This window comes from Mauremys reevesii, linkage group 8 (assembly GCF_016161935.1).
Source record: "Mauremys reevesii isolate NIE-2019 linkage group 8, ASM1616193v1, whole genome shotgun sequence".
Taxonomy (NCBI): Eukaryota; Metazoa; Chordata; order Testudines; family Geoemydidae; genus Mauremys; species Mauremys reevesii.
The window spans coordinates 28,019,000-28,032,220 of NC_052630.1; the positions used below are offsets into that span (position 1 = coordinate 28,019,000).

The 13,221-nt window shown below is 41.4% G+C and overlaps 1 protein-coding gene across 26 annotated transcripts in view; it reads left to right on the top strand.

The window, feature by feature from the left end:
* Nucleotides 1-13,221, top strand: part of TENM2 (teneurin transmembrane protein 2) — a 1,520,094-nt gene that overhangs the window by 1,386,572 nt on the left and 120,301 nt on the right. For 23 of the 26 annotated variants that reach the window (XM_039484033.1, XM_039484034.1, XM_039484029.1 and 20 more), the window contains 2 exons: nt 1,881-2,081; nt 4,592-4,804. In XM_039484033.1, the coding sequence (XP_039339967.1) occupies nt 1,881-2,081; nt 4,592-4,804 (414 nt within the window). The remainder of the gene's footprint in view (nt 1-1,880; nt 2,082-4,591; nt 4,805-13,221) is intronic. The other 3 variants (XM_039484042.1, XM_039484043.1, XM_039484045.1) reach the window with 1 other exon arrangement.

The following is a 13,221-nucleotide window of genomic DNA, read 5'->3' on the forward strand; positions in this document are numbered from 1 at the left end:
ACCCCACATCAGTATTCAACAATACTTTTTATGGCTATCTGTACTTTGAGGCAGAAATTGAAAATAACACACATTTTATTATCTCTTTTTAAAAAATAAACTTTGGGATTTACCCATTCCAAAATTTCTTTTAAATATAATAGATAAAATTCACCAAACTGTAATCTTTTCCCTAGAGTCAGGATGAGCACTGAGGTTCATTTAAAGTTAGTTTGGAGGATCTTTTAATAATAATAATAAAAAATTAACAAATAAATTGTATGCTGGATTGAGAAGAAATACCAAAATACCATGGAAGAGACTATTCTGACTTTTGACAGTACTTTGGATCCTGCCAAAAGCAGAAAGTACCAACATCTCAATGGGGACTCTGTTCTTCTGAAATATCCAGCTTGATTTATAGACCAAAGAAGTTTGGATAAACTTCTGAACTTTTGGAAGCTTATCTGAACTGAACATCCAAACCCTCCAGGTTTGCCTATAAATAGTAAAAGATGTTATATTTCCAAAACCAATTAACTGAATATTAAATTATTTGCAAAAATGTGGCCAATGCCATCATTATAGTCCGTAATCTCACTAGAAATGCTATAGTAATTTATTCCTGTAGTATTGTAATCTGAATTAAAATCAAAACAATTTTGATTACTCCTGTTATCTCTAAATTCGTGTCTGCTTCAATCCTGTGCAAAGTACCTGATCTATATACTCATGTTTAAAGGTTCTATAATGTCTTAAAATAATTTGACAAGAATTTGTGTTTATGGAAAAGGCTGAGATTTGAAAGATCAGGTATTGTTCATGCAGAGTTCAGTGAAATTGTCTCTTTCTTCATTTAGAAGGATAATCTTTGGGAAAAGATGAGAGATAAATCACTTTCATTATACACTCTGTACTTCATATTGCCTCAAGAGCAAATGCCAATCATTCTTAGTTCTTGAGTTGTGAACTAATATACACTAGTCATGGCATTAATTCATTTTACTTAGGATAACAGTTTGATCTTGGTCATCAGTTCCATAGTGGAAGGCTGTTCATAAACCTTTAGGTTCACATTTACAGTAAAGTGCAGTTCACTTAAACAAACACTTGATATAAGGTAAACACTTTGAAAACTATGATGTCACCGTGAGTTCACTTCTGATACAACAATAGCATCCCATTGTTCAGTGAAATCCAAGATGATACCTGCAAATGTCTTTCCACCACCATAAAAAAATCCCATTTTAAACAACTACCTTTTTTTCAGATTGAGACATGGGGAAGATGTATCTGTGGCCACTGGCTTTTGTTAAGAGAAGAAATATGGCTATTGGTTGGAACAAGGTTTAGGCAATTGGGATTCTTAGGTTCTAATCACAGCTCAGCCAATGACTATGAATAAAATATTCAAAAGCTCATGAGTGACTTAGAAGCCTAACGGAACCTGAAAGTCAGTGAGTCTTAGGCCCCTGAGTATTCAAGTCACTTTTGAAAATGGGATTTGAGCTCCAATGTCATGTAGGTGCTTTTGAAAATGTTAATCTCTATGACCATGGGCAAGTCACTTTGCAAATCTGTTCTTCCATTTTCCATGTGTAACATGGGTTTAATAATATTTCTCTTTTACAGTACTATAACATTAGTAACAATCATAACAATTAGTTAATTATTTTTTTCAACTTTTAGAGCCTGTGTCCTAGCAAATAGAAAGACATTTTGTATTCACCAGTTCTCAAAACAGATATAAATGGTCTAAAAAACAACTGCAAGAGTTTGGTATATTCACTGCAATAATATAAACTTACAAAGCACTGGTCCATCCAGCAGTATCATCCAAACTATACACTCTAGGAACCAACCTTTATTCACACAGTATTTGTTTTGTTTTCTTTGTTCAGTTGATTGCTTGGATCCAACCTGCTCCAATCAAGGTGTCTGTGTGAATGGAGAATGTCTCTGTAGCCCGGGCTGGGGTGGCCTAAACTGTGAACTTCCCAGAGCCCAGTGTCCAGACCAATGCAGTGGGCACGGGACATACCTCTCTGACACAGGCCTCTGTAGCTGTGATCCTAACTGGATGGGTCCTGACTGCTCCGTTGGTAAGAAAAATATTTCTACCCTGCTTTGCAATAATCTGCCTGTCCTGTGTACTATACTGTTAACATTCAAATATCAAATACAAGTTTAAAATACAAATTATTTACATGAGACTTACATTACTCTTTCAGCATCTGATCAGTGAACAGTTTGTTATACTCTAGCTATTATAAATAAGCAGCTACATGGTAGATACTGTACATTGTAGTGTTCTGAACACAGGACTGGGATCTAGGAAATACTGTGTTCCACCTCCCTATTCTGACACTGTGGCCTGTGGTAAGTCACTTAACCTCTTTCTGTCTCAGTGTCCCCATTTGTAAACAAAAGGGTTTATACTAATAAGGAATAATTTTAAAATATTTTCAGAATTGTGATATGTATCAGGCCTTCTCTGCCCCCAGCTGGAGGTGCCCTGATACACACAACCTAGGAAATATCCACTCTGGCCAGGGTACCAACAAAATATAGTCCTTCAATGGCCTAGATCGGGGTGGGAAAACTATGGCCCACGGGCTGGATCCGGCCCGTTAGGGCTTTGGATCTGGCCTGCGGGATTGCCACCCCTGTGGTGCCGTGAGGCTAAGCAGAGGGAAGCGGCTGCCACCACATCCCTGCAGCCCTTGGGGGTCGGGGGGGCAGAGGGCTCCGCGCGCTGCCCTCACCTGAAGGCACCGCCCCCCGCAGCTCCCATTGACCAGGAACGGGGAGCCGCAGCCAATGGGAGCTTCGGGGGAGGTAACCACAGACGAGGGCAGCACATGGAGCCCTCTGCCCTGCTCCCCCAGGGGTTGCAGGGACATGGTGCCGGCCACTTCCAGGAGCAGCGCAGCGCCAGGACAGGCAGGGAGCCACCCCGGAGCTGCTCTACGTAAGCGGCCCTGGGCCAGAGCCCGCACCCCAAACCCCTTCTGCAGCCTGCACCCCAACTCCCTGCCCTGATCCCCCTACCGCACCTTGCACCCCAGCTTCCTGCCCTGAGCCCCTCCCGCACTCCATACCCCCTCCTGCACCCCAACCCCCTGCCCTGACCCCCTTTTACACCCTGCACCCCTCCTGCGTCCCAGCCCCTTGCCCTGAGCCACTTCCTGCACCCCCTCCCACACTCCGCACTCCCTCCCGCACCCCAACCGCCTGCCCCAGCCCTACACTCATGTCCCTGCATGCAATTTGCCCACCCAGATGTGGCCCTTGGGCCAAAAGGTTTGCCCACCCTTGGCCTAGATGGGCTAGTAAGAGAAAATAACCAATCAGGAGCCAGCAGACAAGTTAAGAAAGATTGCCTGCTTTAATTTAGGGGGAGTGCTGGGTGAAGCTAGGGTGGGAGAGGAGTGCTCTAGTCCAGTGGTTCTCAAACTTCAGCAACCTGAGGACACACATTTTTATGTAAAAATTTTTGGGGACCTCCAAATCCTCCGTTCAGCCCCAGGTCCTGCCCCAATCCACCCCTTCCCCCAAGGACCCAAACCTGCCCCACTGCTTCCTTCCCCCACTCACTCTATCTCCCCTCCCTCCATCGCTCACTCTCCCTCCACCCTCACTCACTTTCACCAAGCTGGGGCAGGGGGTTGGGGTGCAGGCTTTGGGAGGGAGTTTGAGTGCAGGAGGGGATGGAGGATGCAGGCTCTGGGAGGGAGTTTGGGTGCAGGGTTGGGGTGTGTGGGGGGGTGAGGGGTGCGGGCTCTGGGAGCGAGTTTGGGTATGGGCTTAGGGCTGGGGCAAGTGGTTGGGGTGGGGGTGAGGGGTGCAGGCTCTGGAAGGGAGTGGAGGGTGCAGGGTTGAGATGTGGGAGGGGGTGAGGGGTGTGGGCTCTGGGAGGGAGTTTAGGTGTGGGCTTAGGGCTGGGACAAGTGGTTGGGGTGGGGGTGAGGGGTGCAGGCTCTGGGAGGAAGTGGAGGGTGCAGCTTCTGGGAGGGGGTCAGGTGTGGGCTCTGAGCTGGGGCAGGGGGTTGGGGTGCGGGAGGGGGTGAGGGGTGCAGCGCTTACCTCGGGTGGCTTTCTGGCAGTGGCTTCTAAGTGGGGGAGCCAGAGGGTCTCAATGCACAGCCCCTGCCCACAGGCACCGCCCTTGCATCTCTCATTGGCCGCAGTTCTCGGCCAATGGGAGCTGCTGAGTCAGAGCTCGGGGCAGGGGCAGTACATGGGGACTCCCTGCCCCCGCACAGGGGCTTCAGGGACGTGCTGGCCACTTCTGGGAGTGGCAGGGAGCCAGGGCAGGTAGGGAGCCTGCCTTAGCCCCACTGCGCCGCTGGACTTTTAGCGCCTACAATCTCCTGGTTTGGCTTCAGTAGCCTCCGGGAGATAGAGCTGTTCCCTGGTGTGCAGACGCTGGGAGGGTGATTTTTAATAAAAAGCAAAGTCTCATTTTGGCGGGCATGTGAGCATGCCACACTCTGCATATAGTTTACAGGAACAAAATGCCAATTCTAGTCACTTTTCGCCACATGTTTAGTGACCCATTCCCAATGACAGTGCTCAGTTGTAATCCTAATTCTGTTTTTTTTTTCACCAGAAGTGTGTTCCGTAGACTGTGGCACGCACGGGGTGTGCATTGGCGGAGCATGCCGCTGTGAAGAAGGCTGGACAGGAGTGGCCTGTGACCAGCGTGTGTGCCATCCCCGCTGCACGGAACACGGAACCTGTAAAGATGGGAAATGTGAATGCAGAGAGGGCTGGAATGGGGAGCACTGCACCATTGGTAGGCAAACGACAGGCACCGAAACAGGCACATATTGCTTTCTTTTCATAAATCGTAGAAACATAGTTACTATTGTGTATTGTAATAGGCTGTTCCTTTAAGGACCCCACTGCTTCTAAACATCAGCTCAGCCTCTCAAAACCCAGGGTAAAATGCAGAGGAACTTCATTTGAAGGGAAAAAAAAAAGAACAACCTAATGGACATTAACAAGTAGAGATGTAACAAATGGTCCATCAAGGTACCATCTGAGCCAAGCTGTTTAAACTTAACTAAACATTTCTTTGTGTGAATGGCATCTTTTTTAATTTCCTGGTCTGGTGCATCAATGCTTCCCTGCTACTATATATCACATCCAAACCACATCATCACAATACCCACCAAGAGCAGGGGTCAAGTTGAGGGGGAATAAGTGCTCCTGTTGCTACAGAAATAGCTCCCTAACATTTTGCCCCGTTGTGCTGTGACAGTGGGCATGGTGTTTGCATATAGACAGTCACAGCATGGGAGGGTCTAGCCAGTACTATAGCATGCTGGTGTACCCTTTCCTAATAGCATGCTGCTTAGTATAGCATTGGCATCATGCAGCGCGCCGTGACTAACATGATTGCATCTCAACTGTGATACGTCACCCAGGGAAGTTCCAAAAAAGATTTTATATGTATATAACATAATTTCAAATTAAAATGATTTAAATGTTATTTTCAACAGGAATGAGTTATTGTGAACTCAATTCTTTATTTCACCCTCATAAAATCAGTTAGTATAGTGTTTATTCAAATTCTCATAAAATTGCTGAAAATGGTATTTTCCCTCTGCTGTGAGCAAAACTGGGGAGAGAATGTTTCTAATTGGGCCTATGTCTACTAAGAAATTTGAGCAAAACCACTGCGAAACAGTGCAAATTGAAAGAATATGCACTTTAAAGGCAGTGTGGTTTTCTCTTTGCAGTCAAATCTGTCCATTCCCCATAGCCAAATAAATGATATAGGGAAATCAAATTCTCTTTAAAAAGTCCAGTGGGTTAGAAACATAGATGACATTATTTTAATTACCTTTAAAAAGACATTGATAAATTTAGCAACAGAGAGGAAGCATGTGAATTGAAATTTTCATGGCAATTGTGGACCCTAATGGGACAGACCTATTACTAGTGAATTGTTCTTTCTTAAACTGAAACTGTGGTCAAAATCTTGCACCCCTTGAGCTGCTTTTCTTTTAAGTTCCACCTTTGAATCTCTCTGGGTATAAACCTTTTGGGAAACACAGATTGGATACCAAAAATATACCCTTATACATTAATTAATTAATTAAATGTGGCCTGCATATTTTTAGGGCATATCATTTTACATTGTGATGCTGTATGCTTCAGACATGGTATGATGATATAATTTAAATCAAAGATTTTGTGATTCAGCAGTTTGTCACCAACCAACATGTAGAGTGTTTTTTCCACTTTTGCCCTCTGCATCTATTGCCCCATTATCACTTCTTCTGCTAGAATAATCATGATATTTTATCACTGTGCTGTTTAATCTCAGACTTTAAAAAAAAACAATAACCGTAATCCCTGCACTGTGTCAAAGTGTGCAGTAATTACCTTTTCCAAAAAGGTTTACCACCTTGCGCTGAATTTTTTTTTGCTTTGTAACCTCTTGAAATATATTCCTATATTTTGGTGTCATTGAAATCTACATTACTGTGCATACAAAAAGATGCCTATATTGGATTGCTTGATAAAGTTTTGTGCTAAGTGTTACATTCACTAGTTAATATCCCAGATTATAAATAGGATAGGTGACCTATGAGGGGAGATTTTTTTACCTTTTTTTCACAGGTATGAAATGTATACATTTTGTTAATGTTATCAGCATACGTTACCAAAATTGTTCTCACAAGGAAGGAAAAGGTATTTCTCCTAAGAAGAATAAGATATCTTTATGCCGCTTTTTCATTAGAAAAGCATGTGTCGAACTTTTGTCTGTGTCTGTAGCACAGATGGGATTTGGGCAGAAGTACAGTTCTGTAAATGTAATTATCCCATGTTTTAATATCAAGCCTGTCTTTAGTATAAATAATGAGCGGTTTAGACAAATACATATATATGCTAATTCTTGTGATTGTGCTTGGAACATAAAAGAATTTCATATCTCTGTCATTGGCCTAAGTTGATCTCACAGCAGCACAGAAACTGTTGTCACTGAATTCAACAGAGAGTGAGATAACAGTATTTTCCCACTGTTTTTATTTTTAGCATAGTGATTTACCACTTTTTTTTAAGGAAACTCTCATCGACATATATAAATTAAATGACACAGTTTAAAACTGTAGAATTTGTTGTTCTCAAGGAGAGACTAATAGTTTTGGAGGAGAATATGTTATTTAGTTCTTTGTAAATATTAGAGTTGGAGGTAGATGTGCACTGAGAATGGGCTTTGGGGGGTAGACGAATTAAGATAAATACTCTATTTTGTGGGGAGATGGAGGATCTGAAACACACTCAAATATTTTTTTTCTTCTCCTTGAGTTCCTTTAGGAATAGATCACACTGTACTAATGTGGCAGTGGAAAGGTGACAGCTGTTGCAAACTGGAGGTGTTCACACTAACTCAGAACATTTTACTTTATTTGATGCCGAATTATTCCTTTCCAGAAATCAGAACATATTTTAAGCATTCTATGTGACATTTCAACTCAGACTGTTACAAGCTAAGTTTCCCTCTGGCTAAGTTCTACAGAAAGGGTGGTTTCTTCCTCTATTATTGCATTCTAACAAGGGAAATCTGAAAAGTCTCCAAAAATCCTAGTGTGAGCTCATTGGAAAATATGTTTTAAATCCAAATCAACACTTTTCTGAATGTAGCAGTAGAGCTAAAGTATAAAAACAGAAGAACATTAGTTCAAAAGAGAAGTTGCACACAGACTTTGTAAATGCACATGTGTCAGTGATCTATGGATAGCCAAATAACTGAAAAGAGAGAGGGCAAGTGGCTAACCCTATGTAACTGGTGTATGTATCAAAGTAAAGCTCTACAAGTGACCTCATACTTCACTTTCCTACTTTAGTTAGTTAGGGAGAGAAATAGCTTACTGTGAGCTGATGATAAAGAAAATGAATCTTTAACCAAGGTAAAAACAGACATGTTCTATGATGTGCTTATTAAGTGATTGTAATTGTGGATGAGGTTATAACCAAACAGTAGAGAAAAATCAAGATAAGAAAAAAAATAAATTACTCCAAAACTAATAAACAGCAAAAGACCAGGTACAACACTAACTAAATCCTGGACCAATTTCATGTATGAATTTTATGATGAGAGATTTTCTTTCTTGCTGTTAAAACCAAATGTCTTGAAAAATAGTTGAATTAGTCCAATCAGAAATGAGACTTTAATGGTTAGAACTATTGCTTATTACTAGAGTATGGGAATCTATTTCTCTCAAAGAGATACATTGTGATGGTAGACAAAGGAAAGTACAGTATATGCAATAACCTGAATGAATAGCCAGAAGCAAATGCACTTGCACCAGTCCATCACCTGGAAAATGTCTGTCCGTCTGCAAGTCATGTTTGAACAGAACTGAGCTTGAAATCCTAGCTCTCTTGAAGTTAACGGCAAAACTCCCATTGACTTCAGTGGGGCCAGGATTTCATCCTGTGCATTATGCAGTCCAAGTTGTGGCAGCCTATGCTTTGTGGTAAGGTTTGCCTCTTTGGACAGGAGAGGAGGCACCAATGTTGTCTTTGTGTCACTATTTCCTACTCCTCAAAACTCTTTTCTCATTTGCCTCCCCTGCTATATTATATGTAGTTTAGACTCAGTCTGGGTGGATCAACACTTTCTTTCACTCACTATCAGCAGACAGCAGTGGCAGTGGTCAAAGATATTTGATAATATAGACATTCTGATCTACATGTGTCAAGTTGGCTAATATTTTTTTTTCCTTTGATCATTTTAATAATGCTGCTGAAATGTGCCACCTTTGATAACCTGGAGATTGAGGGTCCACACTGCAATTAAAAACCCATGGCTGGCCCATGCCAGCTGGCTTGGCTTGCGGGGCTGTTTAATTGTGGTGTAGATGTCTGGGCTCGGGCTGGAGGTTGGGCTGTAGGACCCTGTGAGGTGGGAGGGTCCCAGAGCTTAGACTGCAACCTGAGCCGGAAAGCCTCCACCACAATAAAACAGCCCTGCAGCCTGGGTCAGCTAGCATGGGCCAGCTGCAGTTATCTAACTGCAGTATAGATGTACCCTGAAGACTTCCATTAACCTACATATTGGGCACAGCACAAGTAGTTCAAGCTTCCTCACAATATGCCTCAATGCCATCCTGTAGAATCCATCCCGAGGAATAAGAATCAAATTCCATCTCCTTCCTCACCGAGTCCTTGGCCTCTCTACTAAGTATGCCAATAAGTGTGAAGTGCTTAAGGGCGATAAACTTATCGCTAAGTAACAGAATTTGGAAAGTGACATTTCTTGTAGGCAGGTTATTTTGTAATTGCCCTTTGTAGGGTTTCTTATATCTTCCTCCAAAGCATCTGGTACTGGCGATTGTTGGAAATGGAACACAGGACCTAGATGGATCACTAGTCTGATCCAATATGGCAGTCTGTAAGTTCCATTGTTAATTGGTGCATGTGGTGGTTTGGTGTTGTAGACATCTGCCCACTCAGCACTAAAATGAGATGCCACACCCCCAACTCTTTCAACATAGCCCATACGACAGCCATCAAAAGGCAGTTACTTTCAGACATTGCCAACATGGGCTGGATTTAAACCAAAAAAGTAAAAGACTTGGGTTCTCCCTTGAAGCATCCACTGCCACGGATCTGAGTACTAAATAGGAAGTAAGCTACCTTGATTTTTGACAGATTTGAAGAGGTCAGTTGTACAGACTGCATTCAGAACACACCTTTCACAGCCCTCTGTCCATGTTCACTGGTTTCTCTGGGGAGGGAAGAGTGCCACATATCAAGAATATTGCTTATTTATTTTTTCATTTTTGTATAATCTCAGTCAATAATCAATAAAACCATACCTTTGTGGTTGTCTTCCAACACAGCAGGACAGTTTTGTCTCATTGGAATATTCTTTGTAGCAAAGAACGTTTTCTTCTCTTTTACTGATTTTCTTAAATTACAACAATAGTGATACAAAGAAAAGATAATTTGCAGGAGAGATGGAAGGCAGCGTATGAGAGGAGATAGCGGAAAGGCACTGTATCTAACAAAAACAAGCTGTGTTGAGGGAGGCAGCTACATGTATTAGACTTCTTCTTTTATATGTTGATAACCACTTAAATCTGATTTATAACAGAAAAAATGTGTAGCTTGTTAAGGCAGCATATAAGTATATTTACTGCCTGGAAGTAATCAGCCAAGTTTCTCTAATGATTATAGGGTTTTAGATTCTTTGCTTTGTGGGGTTGAGGACCCTTTCTTTCTCTTTGTGCTTGGAAAGTACATAGCAATTTGTGCCACAGCCACAATTGTATGCAGACATGCCCGAATGTTAGAAACATTCACATCTGGTTTAGCACTTAGAAATTCAGATGTATTTTCATTTATTGCCCTACCATCTTGATACCCGGTAGCAGACCACTTGCCTAGATACAGTACCATAGAGTTGTGATGGAGTTTTTGTTGAAGTTGTGTTACACTTTATTTTTGAGTATCACAGCTTGGACTTCCTCACCACTTTCCATCCCCAGCAAAGCAGAATAAATGGCAGGGACGAGATGAAGAAAGATGAGGGATTATCACAGATTCTTGCTATTCAATGCAAATAATTTACATTTTGATTTTATGCTTGCAAACTTAGATGGTTTCAGAGTGGAGAAGTTACACCTTCCCCTATACAAATTTTACAGCAGTTTTGCTCTGTGTTGGCATGTAAACAATAATTTCAAGATTGATCTTGACCTGTTGTTTATTGTTATTTTTATTACATTTAGAGAGAGCTCTATTACATTGCATGGCGCTTTACAGAGATTCTTAAAAAGCCATGGTCCCCTCCCCAAAAGAGCTTAAAATTATATCAAACAAATAGAGAAACTGAAGATTATAGACCCTGGAAGGTAAGAAAAGGAATGATCAGTTCTAGCCCAATCTACATATACAGATTAGGCATCCAATTGAATGGCCTGAAACCTCTGCTAAGTTTCGAGTGGTTTAAATAAAAGATGATATACAGTGATTTAAGACACGTATAGAATCATAATAGCTTGTTACTTTTCCAACCTAACTTCACAGAAGTTCTTTTAATTAAGAAAATATTTACTGTGTGGGAGCTATAGTTGAGACTCCCTGATATGTCAGGAGTTAAAACTACAATATATATATAATTTTATAACCCAACAGATGTAGACATTGCCATACTGGATCAGACCATTGGTCTAGCTAGAATAGTATCCAGATGCTCTAGAGCACGGGTTCTCAAACTCGGGGTCGGGACCCTCAGGGTCATGAGGTTATTGCATGGGGGGGTCGCAAGCTGTCAGCCTCCATCCTAAACCCCGCTTTGCCTCCAGCATTTACAATGGTGTTAAATATATTTTAAAAAGTGTTTTTAATGTATAAGGGGGGTCGCACTCAGAGGCTTGCTATTTGAAAGGGGTCACCAATACAAAAGTTTGAGAACCACTGCTCTAGAGAAAGGTTCAAAAAAACCGTAAGTGAGTAATTATGTACACATCTGCCCAGAGGGGAAGCTTATTCCTTAATTCCTTCATTTATGAAGTTTTTATCCTTTCAAATATTTTTTAATTTTATTAATGTAACTGTGGATGCTGTCATCCCCCATCTTTTCTGCATCCTGCTCAGCTCTTAACTTCCATGATATCTGATGGTCAGGAGTTCCCCCAAACTAATTGTGCACTGTGTAAAAAATGTTTCCTATTTCCAAATCTCACTCTAAGCTCTGCTTCTACTTTGTAGTTCTTTTCACAGATCCACACGAGGAACTAAAGTATTATTTGTTGCTTTTACATCTGATACATGAATAAACTTTTCCCAACAATATCTGCAAGATAAGACTATCGGAACCTAGCGTATACATCCTATAACTCCATCCTAGCTAAACAAGACAACATATTTGCTTCCAAATATATAATCCGTTGTGTATAGATTATCACATAGGGATGGTGGTTTGAGTATCAGGGAGTTTGAGAAACACAATTACTTTTGATATGTCAGTCTCAAGGGGAACAGTTGGGGGGATATTTTTTGACTAAAAAGCAACCTACTCCAGTAGGAACCGCTCTTTTGTTTATGTTCCTCATTGAGGGACTCCTGTAAAAAAAATGGAACATGCTGCTGAGCTGCATCAGGCCACTCAAATGGCTTATTTTTTTCTCCTTGTGTCGGATATAGTCACAACAGGGCATTATTTCTTCTTTTTCTAAGTCAAAAAAGCTGATCGTATTTTCAGCTAGGCACCCCACATTTTGCCCAGGACTTCAAAGATGCTCCCAACCGATTCTTGTAAATAGCTTCCCAATTTAAATCATGGTATATCTTTCCTTTGGAGGGGCTTCTGTGTGGGTCATATTGATTTCTGGCCAATTCTTGAACTTTCACAAAACCAAAAAATAAATAGGATCGATCAAGCTGCTGATCTAAGTAGCAAAAGGGCAAAGCTGATTTTGCTGTTCTTAGGAGTATTCACAGCACCAGCCAACCCCTAATGTTCCAAAGATGATGTTTTCTGTGTTATTTTGTACCCTGTGGTGTCAAGCACAGGTTTCAGCAAGTGAGTGAATTACATGATATTGCTGGATACAAAATAACAAAGACATTAGAACAGTTGTGAGGGGTCAGTGTTGGGTGGCATCAGGATAGGCACTGTAGTATTTCAAAAAAGAGCTTGGAGAACATTTTTATTTTACTAACACAAAAAGTTAAACATTAAAACAACATAGCAATCAAAGCACAAGAGGGAACCATATCTGACTCTTTAATTGAAGGATCTCATTTGATGTGTTCTAAAATGAACATGTTCATATTCTTGAACCACTTATAGCCCTACAACTCCTATGCCTCTAGGGTTGGATGGGAAACTAGGTGTCTAAAGATGCAGATGGCTGCCAACTGGGATTTACAAAAGATCCCAACCAGGTTAGGCGCATAACCCACATTGAAAGTCATTGTGTCTTAACTCACTTAGGTACTTATGCAAGTCCCCCTAGGTGCTTATTTGCATCTTGAGGCACCTGAAAAACATGGTAAATATGGCCCTGAATCCCCATGTTAGTGGCCTAGAGAACATACATACTATGGTTATGCCCAGTGCTCTTCTATTAACTAGAGATAGAGAAATTTCAGCAGAACCAATAGTCTGTCAGAATGTGCAGTTCCATAAAATGCTTGGTGAAATTGTGTCCATTTCACTGGATTTTTGTTTTGGAAGAAAACTCAGTGAAGGCAAGTTCCAACAATGTCACA